Raw genomic sequence first — 18,474 nt, forward strand, 5'->3', positions numbered from 1 at the left:
TTATTTTTTATTTATTTTTTTCCTCCCCCCCCCCCCCTTTTTTTTTTTTTTTTTTTTTTTTTTATATAGGGGTAGTGGGAAGGAAAGGGGAAGAAAAGGGATAAAATTGTGGAAGATTGATATATTAATTAGATTAAAATGGGGCTGATATGAGTATTTACCTTCACAAACAAAAAAGTCATCGCACAGGAGTGGCACTAAAAAAGGTTGGAGAGGGGGGGAGGGGGGAGGTAAGTCCCCGTAGAACAGGGGGATACAGAGATGTATGGTATGGAAAAGATGGTAGGGAGTATGTTGGGGAGTGAATATAGGTGGGAGGTCAAGATACAAGCCCCTAGGGTAGGCCCAGTTGGGCGGGAGGGGAGGGGAGGGGGGAGAAGAAGGGTGGGAAGGTTTGGGAGGGAGTGGGGTGGAGAGGAGGGAGGGGAGGGGGGGGGGTAGGGTAGGCACGAGAAGGGGCGGATTTATGCAATTAAGAAAGGGAAGTTATCACAAGTATAAGTTTTGCCACAAATATTTTTTGTTTAACACAACTGACAAATGGGGGGAAAAAATAAAGTTATGTAGAAATGTATTGTATGCTGGCAGGGTCCTTGGAATGGTTAAAACCCAGAAGGCCAACGGTGTTATGATTTACTATTTATGTAGCTGTTTTCGATTCTATGAGTGCAGAAAATAGAGAGCTATCATGTATGAGTAAAGGGGGGAAAAAAAAGGGTATTTTATTAATGACATGGAATGTAAGGGGGCTGGGGGATAGGGATAAGAGAAGTGCAATGTTTAAATATTTTGATAAAATGAAACCCCAGATAATTTGTTTGCAAGAAACACATATGCGGCCTGACTCTGTACATTTATTGCGCTCAAGGAGATACCCGATACAGTTTCATTCTATGCATACCTCATATTCAAGGGGGGTTAGTATTGTGATCTCCTCGGATATCTCCTTTGAGTGCTTGCAACAGAGAGTGGATAAGGAGGGAAAGTTTGTTTTTCTACTATGTAAGCTTAATGGACTAACGTGTATAATAGCTTCCATATACATTCCTCCGCCTTTTTCAGCAGTTCCCCTTGGGTGCCTATCGCAGTTCATGGCTCTGCATCCGGGGGTCCCGGTGTTAGCAGTAGGAGACTACAATAATATCTTGGATAATTCCCTGGACAGAATGTCTTTGACATCCAAAAATATGAGACATACCTCTGGAAGGACGGCTTTTGCCGCCCTCCTCGAGGAATTGGGACTTAGGGGTGTATGGAGGGAGAGACATGACAAGGATAAATGTTACTCCTGTTACTCTGCAACACATGATGGTTTCTCACGTATTGATTTGGGCCTGGGGAATGAGTCACTTTTTCAGTGGGTAGAGGACTCTGCATATGAGCCGCGCCTTCTGTCTGACCACTCCCCATTTTGGGTACGGCTGGGCATTATTGGTACCTCGAGACAACCACTGTGGAAAATGAACCCATATTGGTTGACTCTGCTTCCACAGGCAGATAGAACGGGAGAGGTTTTACGGGAATTTTTACAATTAAATGGGGGCTCAGCCAGTAAAGCAGTAGTCTGGGATACACTCAAAGCATTCTTGAGGGGTTGCCTCATTAAAGAAATTGCGGGAGTTAAATCCTGATCCAGAGAGTGGGAAACCAGGGTACGGGAAGAACTGAAAGAAAGGGAGCAGGCCTTAATAATTGACCCATCACAATCCAATCAAGAGCTATGGAGAGAGGCGCAGGCAGTACACAATGCGGTGTGGCTATCTGCAGCAGAGAAGAGAAGATATTTTCAGCAACAAAGTTATTTCGAAGAGGGGGAAAATACTGGCCGCCTATTAGCTCTAATAGCTGGAGAGCAACGGGAATCTACAAATATCCTAGCTATAGGGACTGAAACTGGAGAGAAGTTAACTCTCAGCTCAGACATAGTAAATAGTTTTCAGCACTTCTACAGGGATTTGTACTCTAGTAAAACCAGGTATAAACCATCGGACTTGGAACAGTTCCTACAAACCTGTCCTTTCCCGCGGTTAACGGAGGAGGAGAGGGAAACTCTGAATTCCCCAATTTCACTGGCTGAATTAACGGAAGCATTAGAGGGGGCAATGCGTCATAAATCCCCAGGCCCAGATGGAATACCGGTAGAGGTATACTCCCATTATAGGGAGGTCCTCTTACCGTCATTGTTGCAGACAATAGAGGAGGCTGGGGAAGTGGGAAGGTTACCAGATAGTATGCAAGAAGCAATAATTACAGTTCTTTTGAAACCAGGAAAAGATAGACTTCTAATGGATTCATACCGTCCAATTTCGTTATTGAATGCAGACATTAAGTTGCTGGCCAGTGTTTTGGCTAAGAGGCTTTCTCAGGTAATTGGCAAACTGGTTCATTGTGACCAGTCTGGCTTTATACCAACGCGCTCTACGTCTGATAATATAAGGAGATTATACATGAATTTGCAGATGCCAGTGGACAATCCGGGGGGTAGGGCCATTCTGTCACTTGACGCGACTAAGGCGTTTGATAGTGTGGAGTGGCCCTACCTCATGGAAATACTGGAAAGATTCGGAGTGGGAGGTAAATTCATATCCTGGGTAAGAGTACTATATTCCAAACCTAGAGCCAGGTTGCGCATCAATGGGATCCTCTCCCCCCCATTTGGATTATATAGGGGGACTAGACAGGGCTGCCCGCTGTCTCCATTACTGTTCGCCTTGGCGATTGAACCCCTGGCTATACTGATCCGGAACTCACCTGAGGTAGTGGGGTTCCGCAGATTTCAGAGAGAGGAAAAAATATCTTTATATGCAGATGATGCACTTATATATCTAGGGGATATGTCCTCTTCTTTGCGGGCAGTGATGGAGATAGTGGGAAACTTTAGCAGCTTTTCGGGCTTTGCAATTAATTGGTCGAAATCAACTATAATGCCATTAGATCAGACGAGGGAAGGACTCCCAGAGGGGGCTGAACAAATTGCTATTGTTAACTGCTTTAAATATTTGGGAATGATGGTGTCCCCAGAGCCAGCCGAGTATCTTCGACTGAATTTGGGGCCATTGCTCACCAGACAGAAAGAAAAATGTAACAGTTGGTGTAGGCTCCCATTGTCAGGCATAGGGCGAGCAAATCTAGTAAAGATGATCTGGGCCCCACAGCATTTGTATATCCTCCACAATTCACCAATATGGATTTCAAAGAAGTTGTTCAGACTAATAGACACATTAACGAGAGAATTGATATGGAAAAAAAAGGTGCCTAGAATTAGCTTGGAAACACTGCAATATGAAAAAGATAAAGGAGGGCTGTCAATACCCCACCCCAGGTTATATTTCTTGGCATCACAGTTGCAACAAATGGCAGGATGGGGTAGAGTGAGAAATGAGGACCCTATATGTAGATTGGTGACCATCTCGGAACCCACATTGGCGGTGGCCTCCCATTTAGAAATGGATCTACCAAGTATGAAGGGATTAGAACCTATGAGTTCTCTTTTTAAAAGGGTTTGGGGGGAAACTCGGAAAATATTGAAAATAATGGGCGTGCTCCCATTCACACCAATATGGCATAATAAAAGATATACTGAGGTTCAGGAGTTGCGAGGTTTCTCACACTGGAAGGAAAGGGGGATTTGGTTCTTCTCACAAATCTATGAGGGGGACGTATTAAAGTCATATGAACAACTATGTAGGGAATTCCATTTGCACCCTAGGGGCTTCTACCAATATCTTCAAATCCGCCATGCGCTACAGGCACAACAAACAACCCACTCCTTAGGAGTAAAAACAGTCCCAATACTGAATGAAGTTTTGAAAGCAGACACAAGGAAAGGACTAATAACAAAAATATACAGGGAATTATTGATTAGGACCCAAGATCATACATCATTAAAGTGTCGGAAAAAATGGGTAGAGGATGTAGGCGAGATAAACGATAATCAGTGGGAAGCGGCACTCAAAGCTATCCCAGTGGTCTCGTTATCTGCATCACAAAGGTTATCACAATTATTTATTTTACACAGGGCCTACAGGACACCAGTGCAACTCCACAGGTGGGGAGGTAGGGATTCGTCTGCGTGCCCCAAGTGCGGAGTGCACAGGGGGGACTTTATTCACCTAATGTGGAGGTGCCCAAAGCTGCATAGGTACTGGGAAGAGGTATCCAGACGCATTTCTGGGTTGGCGCAAATCCATATTCTCTTGAATCCGACGGTTTATTTGCTTGGCACCATTGAGGCAGAAATGTTCCCTGGAGGAAAGTATCTTATGATAACTAGATTGATGTATTTAGCTAGAAAACTTATCGCAAGATACTGGATGGCTCCTACGGTGCCCACTGGGAAGCAATGGATCTCATATGTAAACTCCCTTCTTCCAAGAGAAAGACTGGCCTACAACCGTAGAAACGACAAGGGGAAATTTGACAAAATATGGCAACCCTGGTTGAGGGAGGCTGGAGTGGCCCCCCATCAACTGGTAGTGGAAAAGCTCCGGATGTAGAGCAGAGGGAATTGCGTAGAAAGGAAAGAACAGGCAAAAAAATAGTCGGAAAAGGAAGAAGCAAAAGGAGGGGAAAGGAAAGGGGAGAAGAAGGAGTAAGATAGCGAGTGGATCTAAGGGGTGATAACTACACAACAAAGAATAGGTTGGGGGGGAAGCCAGCGGCAAATGAGGGAGTGGCAATTAAAATAAAATAAAGCAACCCTAAAGTGACGATTGACAGGTAGATGTGAGGGTGGGAGGGGGGAAGGCTTGGGGCGGGTAAGGGATAAGATATGATATTGAGAATATAATAGAGAATTTGTATAATTTTATAGAAATTGTATTATTATATATTATGTATAACTGCTTTGTGAAGTGTATGTATTAAATTAAAATAAAAAAAATTTTCTGATAAAAAAAAAAAACTGCAGTTTTTTCGGGAGCAGTGATTTTAATAATGCTTAAAGGGAAACAATAAAAATTAAATATTCCTTTAAATATCGTGCCTGGGGGGTGTCCTTAGTATGCCTGTAAAGTAGTACATTTTTTTCGCGTTTAGAACAATACCTCAGTACAATTACATTTCTAAAGGAAAAACTGTAATTTAAAACTACTCACGGCTGTAATGTATTGTTGGGTCCCGGCAATATAGATGAAAATCATTGAAAAAAACGGCATGGGTTCCCCCGCCCAGTCCATTACCAGCCCTTTGGGTCTGGTATGCATATTAAGGGGAACCCTGCACCCAATTTTTAAAAAAAAATGGTGTGGGGGTCCCCCAGGCCCCCAGGCACTATATACTCTGAACAGCAGTATATATACTATACAACCTGCTCTATATACTCTGCAAGAAATTGGGTCTTAGGTGTTGGTGGTGCCACAACACTGTAGCCCCTTACGGACACTCTTGTTGAGTGCAGGAATGGGCCCTGCTGTAAAATATTATATCAAGAATTGTAATTACATGCCCCTGTTAAACAGGGGCAGAAAAATTGGGCCTTGGGTGATGGTGGTGGTGCCATAACACTGTAACCCCTCACAGATACTCTTCTTGGGTGCAGGAAAGGGGCCCTGCTCTGAAATATTAGATCGAAAATTGTAATTACATGCCCCTGTTAAACAGGTGCAGAAAAATTGGGCCTTGGGTGGTGGTGGTGGTGGTGGTGCCCTAAGCCAAAAAAATTGTTGGAAGCTAGCATCATCAAGATTGAGGAGGAATAGGATAGTCAGCATAGGCAGTCTTCAAGGGATCCCACATTCATAGCAAATTCAATCAGTTACATCAGCATCAGGTGCTTGATAGCTGCTGATCCAAGACTCATTCATTTTTATGAATGTGAGCCTACCAACGGAGTCTGTGGACAGGCACATTCTTTGATCCGTTACAGACCCTCCAGCAGCACTGAATCTGCATTCAGAAAGCACGCTGGATGCAGGACAGGCCAGTAGCTCAATTGCATATTAAGCAAGTTCTGGCCAATGGTCCAGCCTCAAGACCCAGTAACCCAGTGGATGCTCTGTTGGAAAGGTCTCCAAGTCTGCTCTTGCCCCTAGATATTCCTGCACCATGTAATGCAGACACTGGCGATGGTTGCTTGAACCGATCAGACCTTGGCGCTGAGGACTGAAAAATTGTTTAAAGGCATTGGTCACCTTCTCCACCGCTCTTCCTCTGACTGAACGAAGCCTCAGCAACATGTTGTCCAGCACCAGGAAATTGTAACCTCCCATGGTCTGGAAATGCATTGCACAAACCTTTCTTCAAGACTTACTGAAGATTTTTCATCCTCTGCTCCCTCTGCGAAGGCAAGATGAGTTCTGCAACCTTACCCTTGTAATGTGGATCAAGAAGGGTTGCCAGCCAGTAATGATCCCTCTCTCTGATACCACGAATCCTAGGGTCCTTTCGCAAGCTTTGCAGGATCAGGCAGGCCATGCAGCGTAAGTTTGCAGAGGCATTCGAATCTAAGTCCTAACTACCTCCTCCCAGCCACGTACAACTCATGGGTTTCTGGGGACTGAAAACCATCCCTTGAAGACTGCTGCTGAGTGTTATCCTCTACATCCATGCTGACACAGTCCTCCTCCTCCTTTTCTTCCTGTATGGTTGGCGGGCCCACAGGAATGCTATCTGGATAAAGGGGGCCTTGAGAGGTAAGGAAATCCTCCTCTTCCTCCTGCTCTTCTGCCTCAAGTGCCCTGTCCATGATTCCACGAAGCCTGTGCTCCAACAGGAAGACTAGAGGGACAGTGTCACTGATGTATGCATTGTCGCTGCTCACCATCTTTGTGGCGTCCTCAAATGGTGACAGGACAGTGCATGCATCCTTGATCAGTAGCCACTGGCGTGACTAAAAGAAGCCAAGCTCCCCTGACCCTGTCCTGGTGCCATACTCGCACAGGTACTCATTGATGGTCCTCTGCTGTGTGTGCAGCCGCTGCAGCATTGCCAACGTTGAGTTCCACCTGATGGGCATGTCACAAATGAGGCGGTTGGTGGGCGGGTTGCATTCCCTTTGAATGTCAGCCAGCCGAGCACTGGCATTGTATGACCGGCGGAAATGACCACAGACTTTTCTGGCCTGCCTCAGGATATCCTGTAAGTCTGGCTACCTGCTCAAGAACCACTGCACCACCAAATTTAGGACATGTGCCAAACATGGAACATGGGTCAAGTGTCCCTGTCAGAGGGCAGAGAGAAGATTGGGGCCATTGTCGCATACAACCATTCCTGGCTAAACCTGGCATGGCGTCAACCACCTCTGAGCCTGCCCCTGCAGAGCTGAAAGAATCTCTGCCCCAGTGTGGCTCCTGTCCCCTAGGCAGACCAACTTAAGTACCACATGGCATCTTTTAGCCTGACTGCTTGCGTAGCCCCTTGAATACTTGTGGAGCACCACTCAGAGGACGAATCTGCAGAAGAGGCCATAGAGGAAGAAGAAGAGGAGGGGGTGGAGGAGAGAGCTGTGGCAGAATCACCACTAGCATTTTGGAGGCGTGGTGGTAGAACAAGGTCCAACAACACTGAACCCTGTCCTGCATCCTTCCCAGCTGCCAACAGAGTTAGCCCAGTGCACCATGAAGGAAAGGTAACATCCCTACCCATGCCTGTTGGACCATGAGTCAGCGGTAATATGCACCTTATTGCTGACCGCCCTGTCCAACGAGGCCAAAACATTGCCTTCCACATGCCGGTAGAGAGCCGGAATGGCCTTCCGTAAAAAGAAATGGCGTTTTGGAACCTGCCACTGAGGTACAGCACATTCCACAAATTCATGAAAGAGGGCAGAGTCTACTAGCTGAAAAGGCAGCAGTTGCAGTGCTAGCAATTTGGCCAAGCTAGCATTTAGGCGCTGAGCATGTGGATGGCTGGAACAGAATTTCTTTTTACGGTTCAGGAACTGGGGTAGGGAAATGTGCCTTCTAAAATCAGATGGTGGTGTACTACTAGCATATTGGCTGCAAGTACTTGGGAAACCTATTGCTATACCTTCATTCCTCTCAGTGCAGGTTTTTGAGAGGACTGGAGGTTTAGTAGGGTTGGAGATCCCAAAAGGAGGAGCAAGGAGAAGTCCGCCTTTTTCTTTCTTGTGGGTCTTACAACTGCATGACAGGTCGTCATATGTCTGGTCAAGCATGTGGTGCCCTAGCGGCCGCTGTCCTGGCCATGCTTGACCTGCTTCAGACGTAGGTTGCAAACAGCAACGGTGCGATCTGCTGCACACGCGTCGAAAAAGGCCCACACCAAGGAACTTTTAAAAGTCAGGGGGGAGTCAGCACCACCCTGCACCTGCGGAGCTCTGTGGTGTGATGCAATAGGGTGGCTGCCCTTAAGCTGCCCCCTAGAGGGCATCCTGCCTTGTTGCTTGGTTGGAGTTGTGCCTCCTCCACCTCTCTTCTCTCAGGCACCCAAGTACAATCAGTGACCTCATCATCCCCTCACTCCTTGTCACTGGAGCAAACTTGGCAATATGCTGCAGCTGGGGGAACATGACTGCCAGTTTCTTGTCCTTCTTGGGCACCCCCTCTCTCTAGGCTCACATTACTCCATTCCTCAACCTGGGAACCAACATCGGAGCCTTCAAATCACTGCGCATTCTCCAGCAGCATGTACTTGACACTGTGGTCGATTAATTCTGGGGACTCCTCCGTGCATGATAGTGGGGCTACAGAAGGACTGACTGTGGACAAGGAGCCAGTGGAATAGGCCACTTTGGCAGTTGCATTGGAAATTAAACTACTCCGAGCCTGGGTGACAGAGGATGAAGAGGATGAGGACGGCTTTGTTTTCCACTCCACCAACTCTTCTGCATGTTCTGGCTCAATAACACGGCCAGCAGCAGAAAAAAAGGACAAGCGTGCCCCACGGCTACCTGCAGAGGATGCACCATGTCCACGACCAGCACTGTTAACTGAGGACACAGAGGCTGATTGCCCTCTTTTAGTGGCCTGTGAGCATCTGGATCTCTTTGGCGGCCTTCCGGACATGATGTATATTTTGTTTTGCAACACCACACTACACTGTATTAGATACTGTGTACACCACCAGAAGTGTAGTAGAAACTCTACACACTGTATTAGATACTTTGTACACCGCGTGCACTGTATTAGCAACTGTACTACGGCTGCACTGTATTCTGTACTGTGTACACCACCAGAAGTGTAGAAGAAACTATTAGATACTGTGTACACCTCCTGCACTACATTAGCAACTGTACTACGGCTGCACTGTAATTTGTACTGTGTACACCACCAGAAGTATAGTAGAAACTGTACACACTGTATTAGATACTGTGTATACCGCCTGCACTGTATTAGCAACTGTACTATGGCTGCACTGTATTGTGTACACTACCAGAAGTGTAGTGGACACTGTACACACGGTATTAGATACCGCGTATGGAGACTGTGTATATCTATATAAAAAAAAAAATACAATTCCACTCACCTTGATGGAAGAAGAGCCCCGACAGCCATAGAACAGCAAGGAATAAAGGAAAATATTCAGTGCAGTTAACTCTGAAATGAAAACATTGTTTACAGTCACTAAAAATAAATAAACCTAGAATACAAAAAAATTAATAGAAAGATAGATGGATAGATACATAAACAGATAGATAACACAAGAATGGATATTTAGATAGACACATAATACAGGGATAGATCTATAGGGATAATACACGGATAGATCTACAGATAAATAAATAATACAAAAATGAATAGATAGATAGATAGATAGATAGATAGATAGATAGATAGATAGATAGATAGATAGATAGATAGATAGATAGATAGATAGTAGGGGTGTTGAAATTAATCATCGAATCGATGCATCGGGATTCGACCGTCCACGATGCGGCATCGATTCTATAGCCTTAAGAAATCGATTATTGAGGATGACGTCATCCTCGCGCCGTGCCGCCGCACCATGCCCTGCCTCCGAGTGGAGCTGAAAGCCGAAGTTTCCGCGCTGCTTTGATCCGCCTCCTACTGACGTCACCCCCCCTGTGTAGCGAGGAGAGGAGGCCTTCCATCCATCCCCTTCTCTCTCCCCTCATCGTCCCACCCCCTCACTAGCCAATAGAAAGTGATCCCAGGCGGCGTCATGGTGGTGGAATGCGGAAGTGAGGAGCCACGCTGTGTGTACGTTGGGCACATGGAGCGCCGGGGCCGGAGCTTGTTGTGGCTGGAGCTGTCCCTACTGCTGATAAGAGTGGTGGCCACGGCTGGCTTCTGGAGCACGGAGCTCCGAGGAGGAGAATGGAGCCATCAGTGCTTTTGGTCCCGGAAGGTTTCAGAGCGGTGATGGAGGAGGATGAGGCAGAGCTGGAGGAGAGCCAGAAGAGCAGTAGAGCCAGGTGAGGGGGCCACGGGGAAGACACTGAGAACTAAAGACTGACATGGTAAGGGAGGTGCCAGACTGTATGCAGATAGGGCAATAAAACCAAAAATGGTGTGCAGTGCTTTGCAGTGACAAATGTACAAAAGAGTGTTATTAAGTAGTGAACAAATATAGTCCTGAAATATATATATATAAATCTGTGATCTGATTGAAAGAAATCTTCTGTATATTCAAAGTAATTCCAGTGCTGAGTGTTCTCTGCTGTGTTCAAATCATTCCTGATTTCTGGTGAATGATTTGAACACAGCAGAGAACACTCAGCACTGGAATTACTTTGAATACACAAAAGATTTCTTTTAATCAGATCACAGATTATATATTTCAGGACTAAATTTATTCACTACTTAAGACTCTTTTGTGCATTTATTATCACCACAAAGCACTGCACACCATTTTTTGTTTTATTGCCCTATCTGCATGCTCACTGTGTAGAGGTGGGGGGGTGGTGGAGAGCAGAGGACTGTGTGGATGCTGGTCGAGAAGGATGGGAATTGGTCCGTGGTGACACTGGGCAGGGGAGCGCTATGGTAATAGTATTATATGGTGACAGGTTAGTGGTGAGGGGGGCGGGGTATTGGTCATCTTGGATAGGACAGTCTGGCACCTCCCTTACCACGTCCAGCAGGTCTGCAGTCTCTGATCATCTCCTGTGATATGTCTGCAGTCTCTGATCATCTCCTGTAGTATGTCTGCAGTCTCTGATCATCTCCTGTAGTATGTCTGCAGTCTCTGATCATCTCCTGTAGTATGTCTGCAGTCTCTGATCATCTCCTGTAGTCGTCTGCAGTCTCTGATCATCTCCTGTAGTATGTCTGCAGTCTCTGATCATCTCCTGTGATATGTCTGCAGTCTCTGATCATCTCCTGTGATATGTCTGCAGTCTCTGATCATCTCCTGTGATATGTCTGCAGTCTCTGATCATCTCCTGTGATATGTCTGCAGTCTCTGATCATCTCCTGTAGTATGTCTGCAGTCTCTGATCATCTCCTGTATCATGTCTGCAGTCTCTGACCATCTTCTGTAGTCATTTGGGGGCAGTCTGGAGCTCCTCTTTAAGTTGTCTGCTGTGTTTACACTTTGCTACATGCAGGGAGTGTTGTCTTTTTTTTAAGAACAGATAAAATTTAAAAAATGGAGTTCTTCTGACTACTTAAATTTTTTGGATGAAAACCGCGTGCAGTAATCGTGATGCATCGTGAATCGTGGACCTGATAATCGTAATCGAATCGAATCATGAGGCCAGTGAAGATGCGCACCCCTAATAGATAGATAGATAGATAGATAGACTACTGGTCAAAAGTTTTAGAATTCCCCCTTTTTCAGTTTCTATTGACATTTAGGCAGTTTTATGTCTCAGTGTACTCTGAAAATAAAGCATAAAACAAATAAACAACTGGACATCAAAAAGAAATCAGGGAATCATTTTCTTTATCAAAATGTAATCTAACTTTTTTACTCAAAGTAGCCACCTTTTGCAGATATAACAGCCGAACACACTTCATCGCGCTGGTTCTCGGCGACAGGGTACTGCACATCTCACGCTGGCTGCAATAGGAAAAACACATTTTCCTATTGCAGCGAGAAAGAATTCCCCTCCAGAAGCATACCAGGCCCTTAGGTCTGGTATGGATTTTAAGGGGAACCCCCTACGCCGAAAAAACAGCTTGGGGGTCCCCCCAAAATCCATACCAGACCCTTATCTGAGCACACAGCCCAGCCGGTCAGGAAAGGGGGTGGGGACGAGCGAGCGCCCCCCACCTCCTGAACTGTACCAGGCCGCATGCCCTCAACATGGGGGGGTGGGCGCTTTGGGGCAGGGGGGCACCCTGTGGCCCCCACCCCAAAGCACCTTGTCCCCATGTTGATGAGGACAAGGGCCTCTTCCCGACAACCCTGGCTGTTGGTTGTCGGGGTCTGCGGGCGGAGGGCTTATCGGAATCTGGGAGCCCCCTTTAATAATGGCGCCCCCACCAGATCCTGGCCCCCCACCCTATGTGAATGAGTATGGGGTACATCGTACCCCTACCCATTCACCTGGGGGGAAAAAAGTGTCAATAAAAAAACACACTAGACAGGTTTTAAAAGTAATTTATTAGGCAGCTCCTTGGGTCTTCTTCTGACTTCGGGGGTCTCTTCTGACTTCTCCACTCTCTCCGGGCTCTTCTCCCGGTCTCTTCTCCAGGTCTCCGGTTCTTCTCCCGCTCTCCAGTTCTTCTGCCGGGCTCCTCTGCTATCCTCTGCTCTTTTGCCGCTCTTTTGCTAGCGGTGGCCCGGTCTTCTCCATCGTCTTGTTCCTTCTTCTCTTCTGCTGATGTTGACACAACGCCCTCTCCCGCTGTAATGCCATGTGCGAGGTGCACAACGACTTATATAGGCATGGGGCGTGGTCACTGGGTGATGTCACCCGGTGACCCCGCCCCTTATGACGTCACAGTCCCATCATGCCCCGGGACTGTGATGTCATGGGGGCGGGTTCACCGGATGACATCACCTGGTGACCACGCCCCATGCCTATATAAGTCGTTGCGCACCTCGCACACGGCATTACAGCGGGAGAAGGTGTCGTGTCAACAGAGAAGAAGAAAAGAAGAAGAGAAGAAGGAACAAGACGACGGAGAAGACCGGGCCACCGCTAGCAAAAGAGCGGCAAAAGAGCAGAAGATAGCGGAGGAGCCCGGCAGAAGAACCGGAGAGCGAGAGAAGAACTGAAGACCTGGAGAAGAGGCCGGGAGAAGAACCAGACACTGGGAGAAGAGGCCGGGGAGCAGGAGAAGAACCTTACACCGGGAGAAAAGTCCGGAAAGAGCGGAGAAGTCAGAAGAGACCCCCAAAGTCGGAAGAAGACCCCTGGAGCTGCTTAATAAATTACTTTAAAAACCTGTCTAGTGTGTTTTTTTATTGACACTTTTTCCCCCCAGGTGACTGGGTAAATACTCATTCACATAGGGTGGGGGGTCGGGATCTGGGAGCCCCCTTATTAAAGAGGGCTCCCGGATTCCGATAAGCCCTCCGCCCGCAGACCACGGCAACCAACAGCCAGGGTTGTCGGGAAGAGGCCCTTGTCCTCTTCGACATGGGGACAAGGTGCTTTGGGGTGGGGGGGCCGCAGGGTGCCCCCCTGCCCCAAAGCGCCCACCCCACCATGTTGAGGGCATGCGACCCGGTACGGTTCAGGAGGGGGGCGCTCGCTTGTCCCCACCCCCTTTCCGGCCGGGCTGCGTGCTCGGATAAGGGTCTGGTATGGATTTTGGGGGGACCCCCAACACCGTTTTTTTGGCGTAGGGGGTTCTCCTTAAAATCCATACCAGACATAAGGGCCTGATATGCTCTTGGAGGGGAACCCATGCCGGTTTTTTATTTAAAATTTGGCCTGGAGTTCCCCCTCATGATTCATACCAAACACATGTCAGCAATGCTTGTCGCTCATCGGGAAAGGAAAAAACAAATTTTTTCCGCGCTGGCTCCCGCGACGAGGCTCGCAGGTGTCAAATCTCGCCGATAACTGCGGCGAGATTGACACAATATCGCGGTCACCTACTGTAAGTCTGGAGACTGTGCTAGCCATTCCATGATTTGAAGTCTTGTGTCTTTCTTCTAAATTAGTTCTGACATAGCCTGGAGGTATGTTTTGGGTCATCATCTTACTGTAGGATGAACCCCTGACAAACTAGGTATATTCCAGAATCCAGAGGGTATTACATGGCGCTGCAAAATGTTGTGGTAGTTTTGGTTCAAGGTGCCTCTCACTCTGTTCAATTCGCTGACTCTGGATCCTGCAAACGAGCCCCAGACCACCATACTTTCTCCTCCATGTTTGACAGTTGGTGTCATACACCGAGGAACCATCATTTCACCCACTCAACACTGACCTTGCGTGATGAACAGAAAATCTAAAATTTTGATTAATTGGTCCATAAAACCTTCTTCCAGTCTTCAATAGTCCACTGGCAGTGCTTCATGGCCCAAGCCAGCCTCTTTTTCTTATTTTGTAGTTTTAGCAATGGCTTTCTTACAGCCAACCAACATGTCAAACCTACAGCTCAAAGTCTTCTCTTCACATGTAAAACTGAGACTTGCTTACTTCGATCAGTGTTAAGCTGTGCTTGAACTGTTGTCCTGTGAGCCACCTTAAATACAAGCTGTTGACTCTCAGACACTTCTCTTCTGATCCTGTTGTGGCATTGAGTCTGCAACACCTCCTGTGAGAGTTTCCTCCAGTTTCCAAGTGCCTTTTGGTGGTGTAGGAAACTGTACTCACTGACACTTTGGCTTTATATGCAATTTCTCTAAAGGAAAGACCTACACAGGGTTATAATAGTCTGTCTGTTGTCCTTTGTTAATTGCATTTTGCTGGCCATTTTGAGAGCAATATTCTACTTCCTGCGGCACAATACTGTGCAAATGTTACATAGTTACCTGGGTTGAAAAAAGACACAAGTCCATCCAGTTCAACCAATTATATTGATTACAGTGTAGTAACACAGTCTGCTCCAACACTTCAACAAAAGTTGGGACACCTGTAGGAACTGCTAGCATAAACTTTCAAGGCTTACAGTGCCTTGCAAAAGTATTCACCCCCTTGGCATTTTTCGTGTTTTGTTTCCTCACAACTTGGAATTAACATGGTTTGTTTGAGGATTTGCATCATTTAATTTACAGAACATGCCCACAACTTTGAAGATTGTTTTTATTATTGTGAAGCAAACAACAAATAGGACAAAATAACAGAAAAAGTCAATGTGCATAACTATTCACCCCCCTAAAGTCAATACTTTGTAGAGCCACCTTTTGAGGGTATCACAGCTCCAAGTCACTTTGGATAAGTCTCTATGAGCTTGCCACATCTTGCCACTGTGATTTTTGCCCATTCCTCCTTGCAAAACTGCTCCAGCTCTTTCAAGTTGGATGGTTTGCACTTGTGAACAGCAATCTTTAAGTCTGACCACAGATTTTCTATTTGATTGAGGTCTGGGCTTTGACTAGGTCATTCCAACATATTTGTTTTCCCCCTTAAACCACTCAAGTGTTGCTTTAGCAGTGTGTTTGGGGTCATTGTCCTGCTAGAAGGTGAACCTCCATCCTAGCCTCAAATCACACACAGAGTGGTACAGGTTTTACTCAAGATTATCTCTGTATTTAGCACCATCTATCTTTCCCTCAACTCTGACCAGTTTCCCAGTCCTGACTGCTGAAAAAAATCCCCACAGCATGATGCTGCCACCACCATGTTTCACTGTGGGGATGGTGTTCTTTGGGTGATGTGATGTGTTGGGTTTGCACCAGACATAGCATTTTCTTTGATGGCCAAAAAGTTCAATCTTAGTCTCATCAGACCAGAGCACCTTCCTCCATACATTTTGGGAGTCTCCCACATGCCTTTTCGCAAACTCAAAACATGCCATTTTGTTTTTTGCTGAAAGTAATGGCTTTCTTCTGGCCACTCTGCCATAAAGCCCAACTCTATGGATCGTACGGCTTATTGTCATCCTATGTACAGATACTCTATTCTCTGCTGTGGAACTCTGTGGCTCCTCCAGGGTTACCTTAGGTCTCTGTGCTGCCTCTCTGATTAATGCCCTCCTTTCCCGGTCCATGAGTTTTGGTGTGCGGCCTTCTCTTGGCAGGTTTGCTGTTGTGTGGTTACCTGTCCAGATCATCAGGCTTTTAAAACCTCACCTAGAGCAGCGAGTCTTCTTGTTTGGATATTTAGTGGTGCATCTTGCATAGGTGTTGCAGTCTCTGGGGCCTTTCAAAAAAGTGTGTATATGTAATGACAGATCATGTGACACTTAGATTGCACACAGGTGGACATCATTTTACTAATTATGTGACTTCTGAAGGTAATTGGTTGCACCAGAGCTTTTTATGGGCTTCATAACAAAGGGGGTGAATACATACGCACATGGCAATTATCAGTTTTTTATTTCTGAAAAATAGTTTTATGTATATATTTTTCTAATTTTACTTCACCAACTTAGACTATTGTGTTCTGATCCATCACATATAATTCAGATTTAAAAAACATTGAACTAAAGGCTCTAATGTAACAAAATAGGTAAAAAGCCAAGGGGGGTAAATACTTTTGCAAGGCACTGTAAAAGAGAAGTATGTTTTTTTTCTTTTTGGAATCATACTTACCTAGGTGGATGCAGCATTGGTCCGATGCTGCATCTGTCCCCCCGCCAACTCTAATGCCCCGTACACACGGTCGGACATCGATCGGACATTCCGACATCAAAATCCTAGGATTTTCTCAGACGGATGTTGGCTCAAACTTGTTTTGCGTACACACAGTCGCACAAAGTTGTCGGAATTTCCGATCACAAACCACGTACGACGAGACTAGAAAAGGCCAGTTCAGAACCAAGCGCGGCACCCTTTGGGCTCCTTTTGCTAATCTCGTGTTAGTAAAAGTTTGGTGAGAGACAATTCGTGCTTTTTCAGACTCATGGTTTTCAGATCGTTTTCTGCTGTTCAGTTTGTGCTTGTGGGTTTGTATCTGCTCTTCAGTGCGTGCAGCGAGTACCATTGACTTGTCATTGTGTTCTTGTTCGTTCATTACTGTTTTTCAGGTCGCTCTTCACAGGCCTTGCTGTTCTTCAGTGCGTTCTGTTACTTCGTTCTGAGCAGCCGACCGTTTTCTAGCCATGTTGCGTATATGTACTCCTCGTAGAGTTCGTGCTGTGCGGGGGCTTGGTGTTGGGGTCCTAACCTTGACACAAGTCCAGTCCATGAACAGGGTGGGAAGGAGTTCATGGACCAAGAATTGGTTGCTTCAGCGTGACCAGTTCTGTCATATGCCTTTGCTCCGGGAGATCCGTGAGAATAATCCTGATGATTTCAGGAATTTTCTCCGGATGACGGACCCCGTATTTCACCGTTTGTTGGCTTTGCTGACCCCCTATATTAGCAGGCAGGATACCTGCATGAGGCAAGCCATCACTCCGGAGCAGAGGCTCGTCGCCACCCTGCGGTACTTGGCGACGGGGAGAAGCCTGCAGGACCTCAAGTTCTCGACAGGCATCTCCCCCCAGGCTCTGGGGATCATTATCCCAGAGACCTGTTCTGCCATCATCCAGGTCCTGCAGAAGGAGTATATTAAGGTAAGATTTTTATCCTTTAATATCACATTTTATTGTATTTAATGTTTGCTAATATATTGTATTTCTTTCCTCATTCCCTAATTACCATGATTGTAAAATGCTGTGAATGTCCCCTTTGTCCTCATGCATGCTGGATTTTTATTGTTTTTTTGGTCCTTCATACTTATTTGCCTTCACTTACCTCCCCAGCATGGTCTCCTGCCCTATATTCACCTCATGTAGTCACTTAACAATGTATTTTATCAGCTCCATAGTAGTGCTTTACCCCAAACACCCCCTAAAATGTTTTTAAATGTGATTGGTGCTTTAAATTCAAGCAGAGTGCCAGAGGCTTTTTTTGGGGGGTCCCCAAATCATTAGGAACCCCCCCTCCCCCCAACTGCTAAGTCAGCTGATACCAATTCTCTATCTATCCTCAATCATCTATCTGCTGACTTTGCCAAACCTATACACACTATACCCATCTCTTTTGTGGTCAGATGTATGGATGAATCCCCCAAAGCATGTAGTGCAAGGGCCTGCCTGTATGCTTTCAAATGGTACTGTTTCAAGTTTTTGTATTCTATTATTATCTTGATAGGTAATAGCAGAATGTCCAAATGTGCTCAAATGTGTACAGTGTGTATTTATATCTTTGTATTATGACACTTCTTACCTGTCCAGTGGGCTGCCAATAGTGTAAATAAGGAGGGGCTGTTCCAAGTAATACACATTATTTAGGCATTCATCTCTCAATGAAGTGCAGAGGGTTACCTGTCCAAGAGCTCCCCCCCTATAATGTTAGAAATGGCCCCAATTGGTATGATAGGTGTACCTTATACTTTGGTCTTTAAAAATTCCCATAAATCAATGTTATCTTGATGTTGGCCAAGAATGTTTGTGTCGAATCTGCTTTCCATGTTTATGTGCAAAAACCTCATTTTTTGTTTTGTTTTCCTCAACAGTTTCCTTCCACGCCACAGGAATGGCAGACTGTGGCCTTCCACTTTGC

The 18,474-nt window shown here is 46.1% G+C and overlaps 1 protein-coding gene across 3 annotated transcripts in view; it reads right to left on the reverse strand.

Annotated features, from left to right (window-relative positions):
* LTC4S (leukotriene C4 synthase) overlaps nucleotides 1-18,474 on the reverse strand; it is a 305,490-nt gene that overhangs the window by 51,017 nt on the left and 235,999 nt on the right. For all 3 annotated transcript variants that reach the window (XM_073621049.1, XM_073621048.1, XM_073621050.1), the window contains one exon: nucleotides 9,427-9,497. In XM_073621049.1, the coding sequence (XP_073477150.1) occupies nucleotides 9,427-9,497 (71 nt within the window). The remainder of the gene's footprint in view (nucleotides 1-9,426; nucleotides 9,498-18,474) is intronic.

The sequence above is a fragment of the Aquarana catesbeiana genome, linkage group LG03, assembly GCF_042186555.1.
Source record: "Aquarana catesbeiana isolate 2022-GZ linkage group LG03, ASM4218655v1, whole genome shotgun sequence".
Classification (NCBI taxonomy): Eukaryota; Metazoa; Chordata; class Amphibia; order Anura; family Ranidae; genus Aquarana; species Aquarana catesbeiana.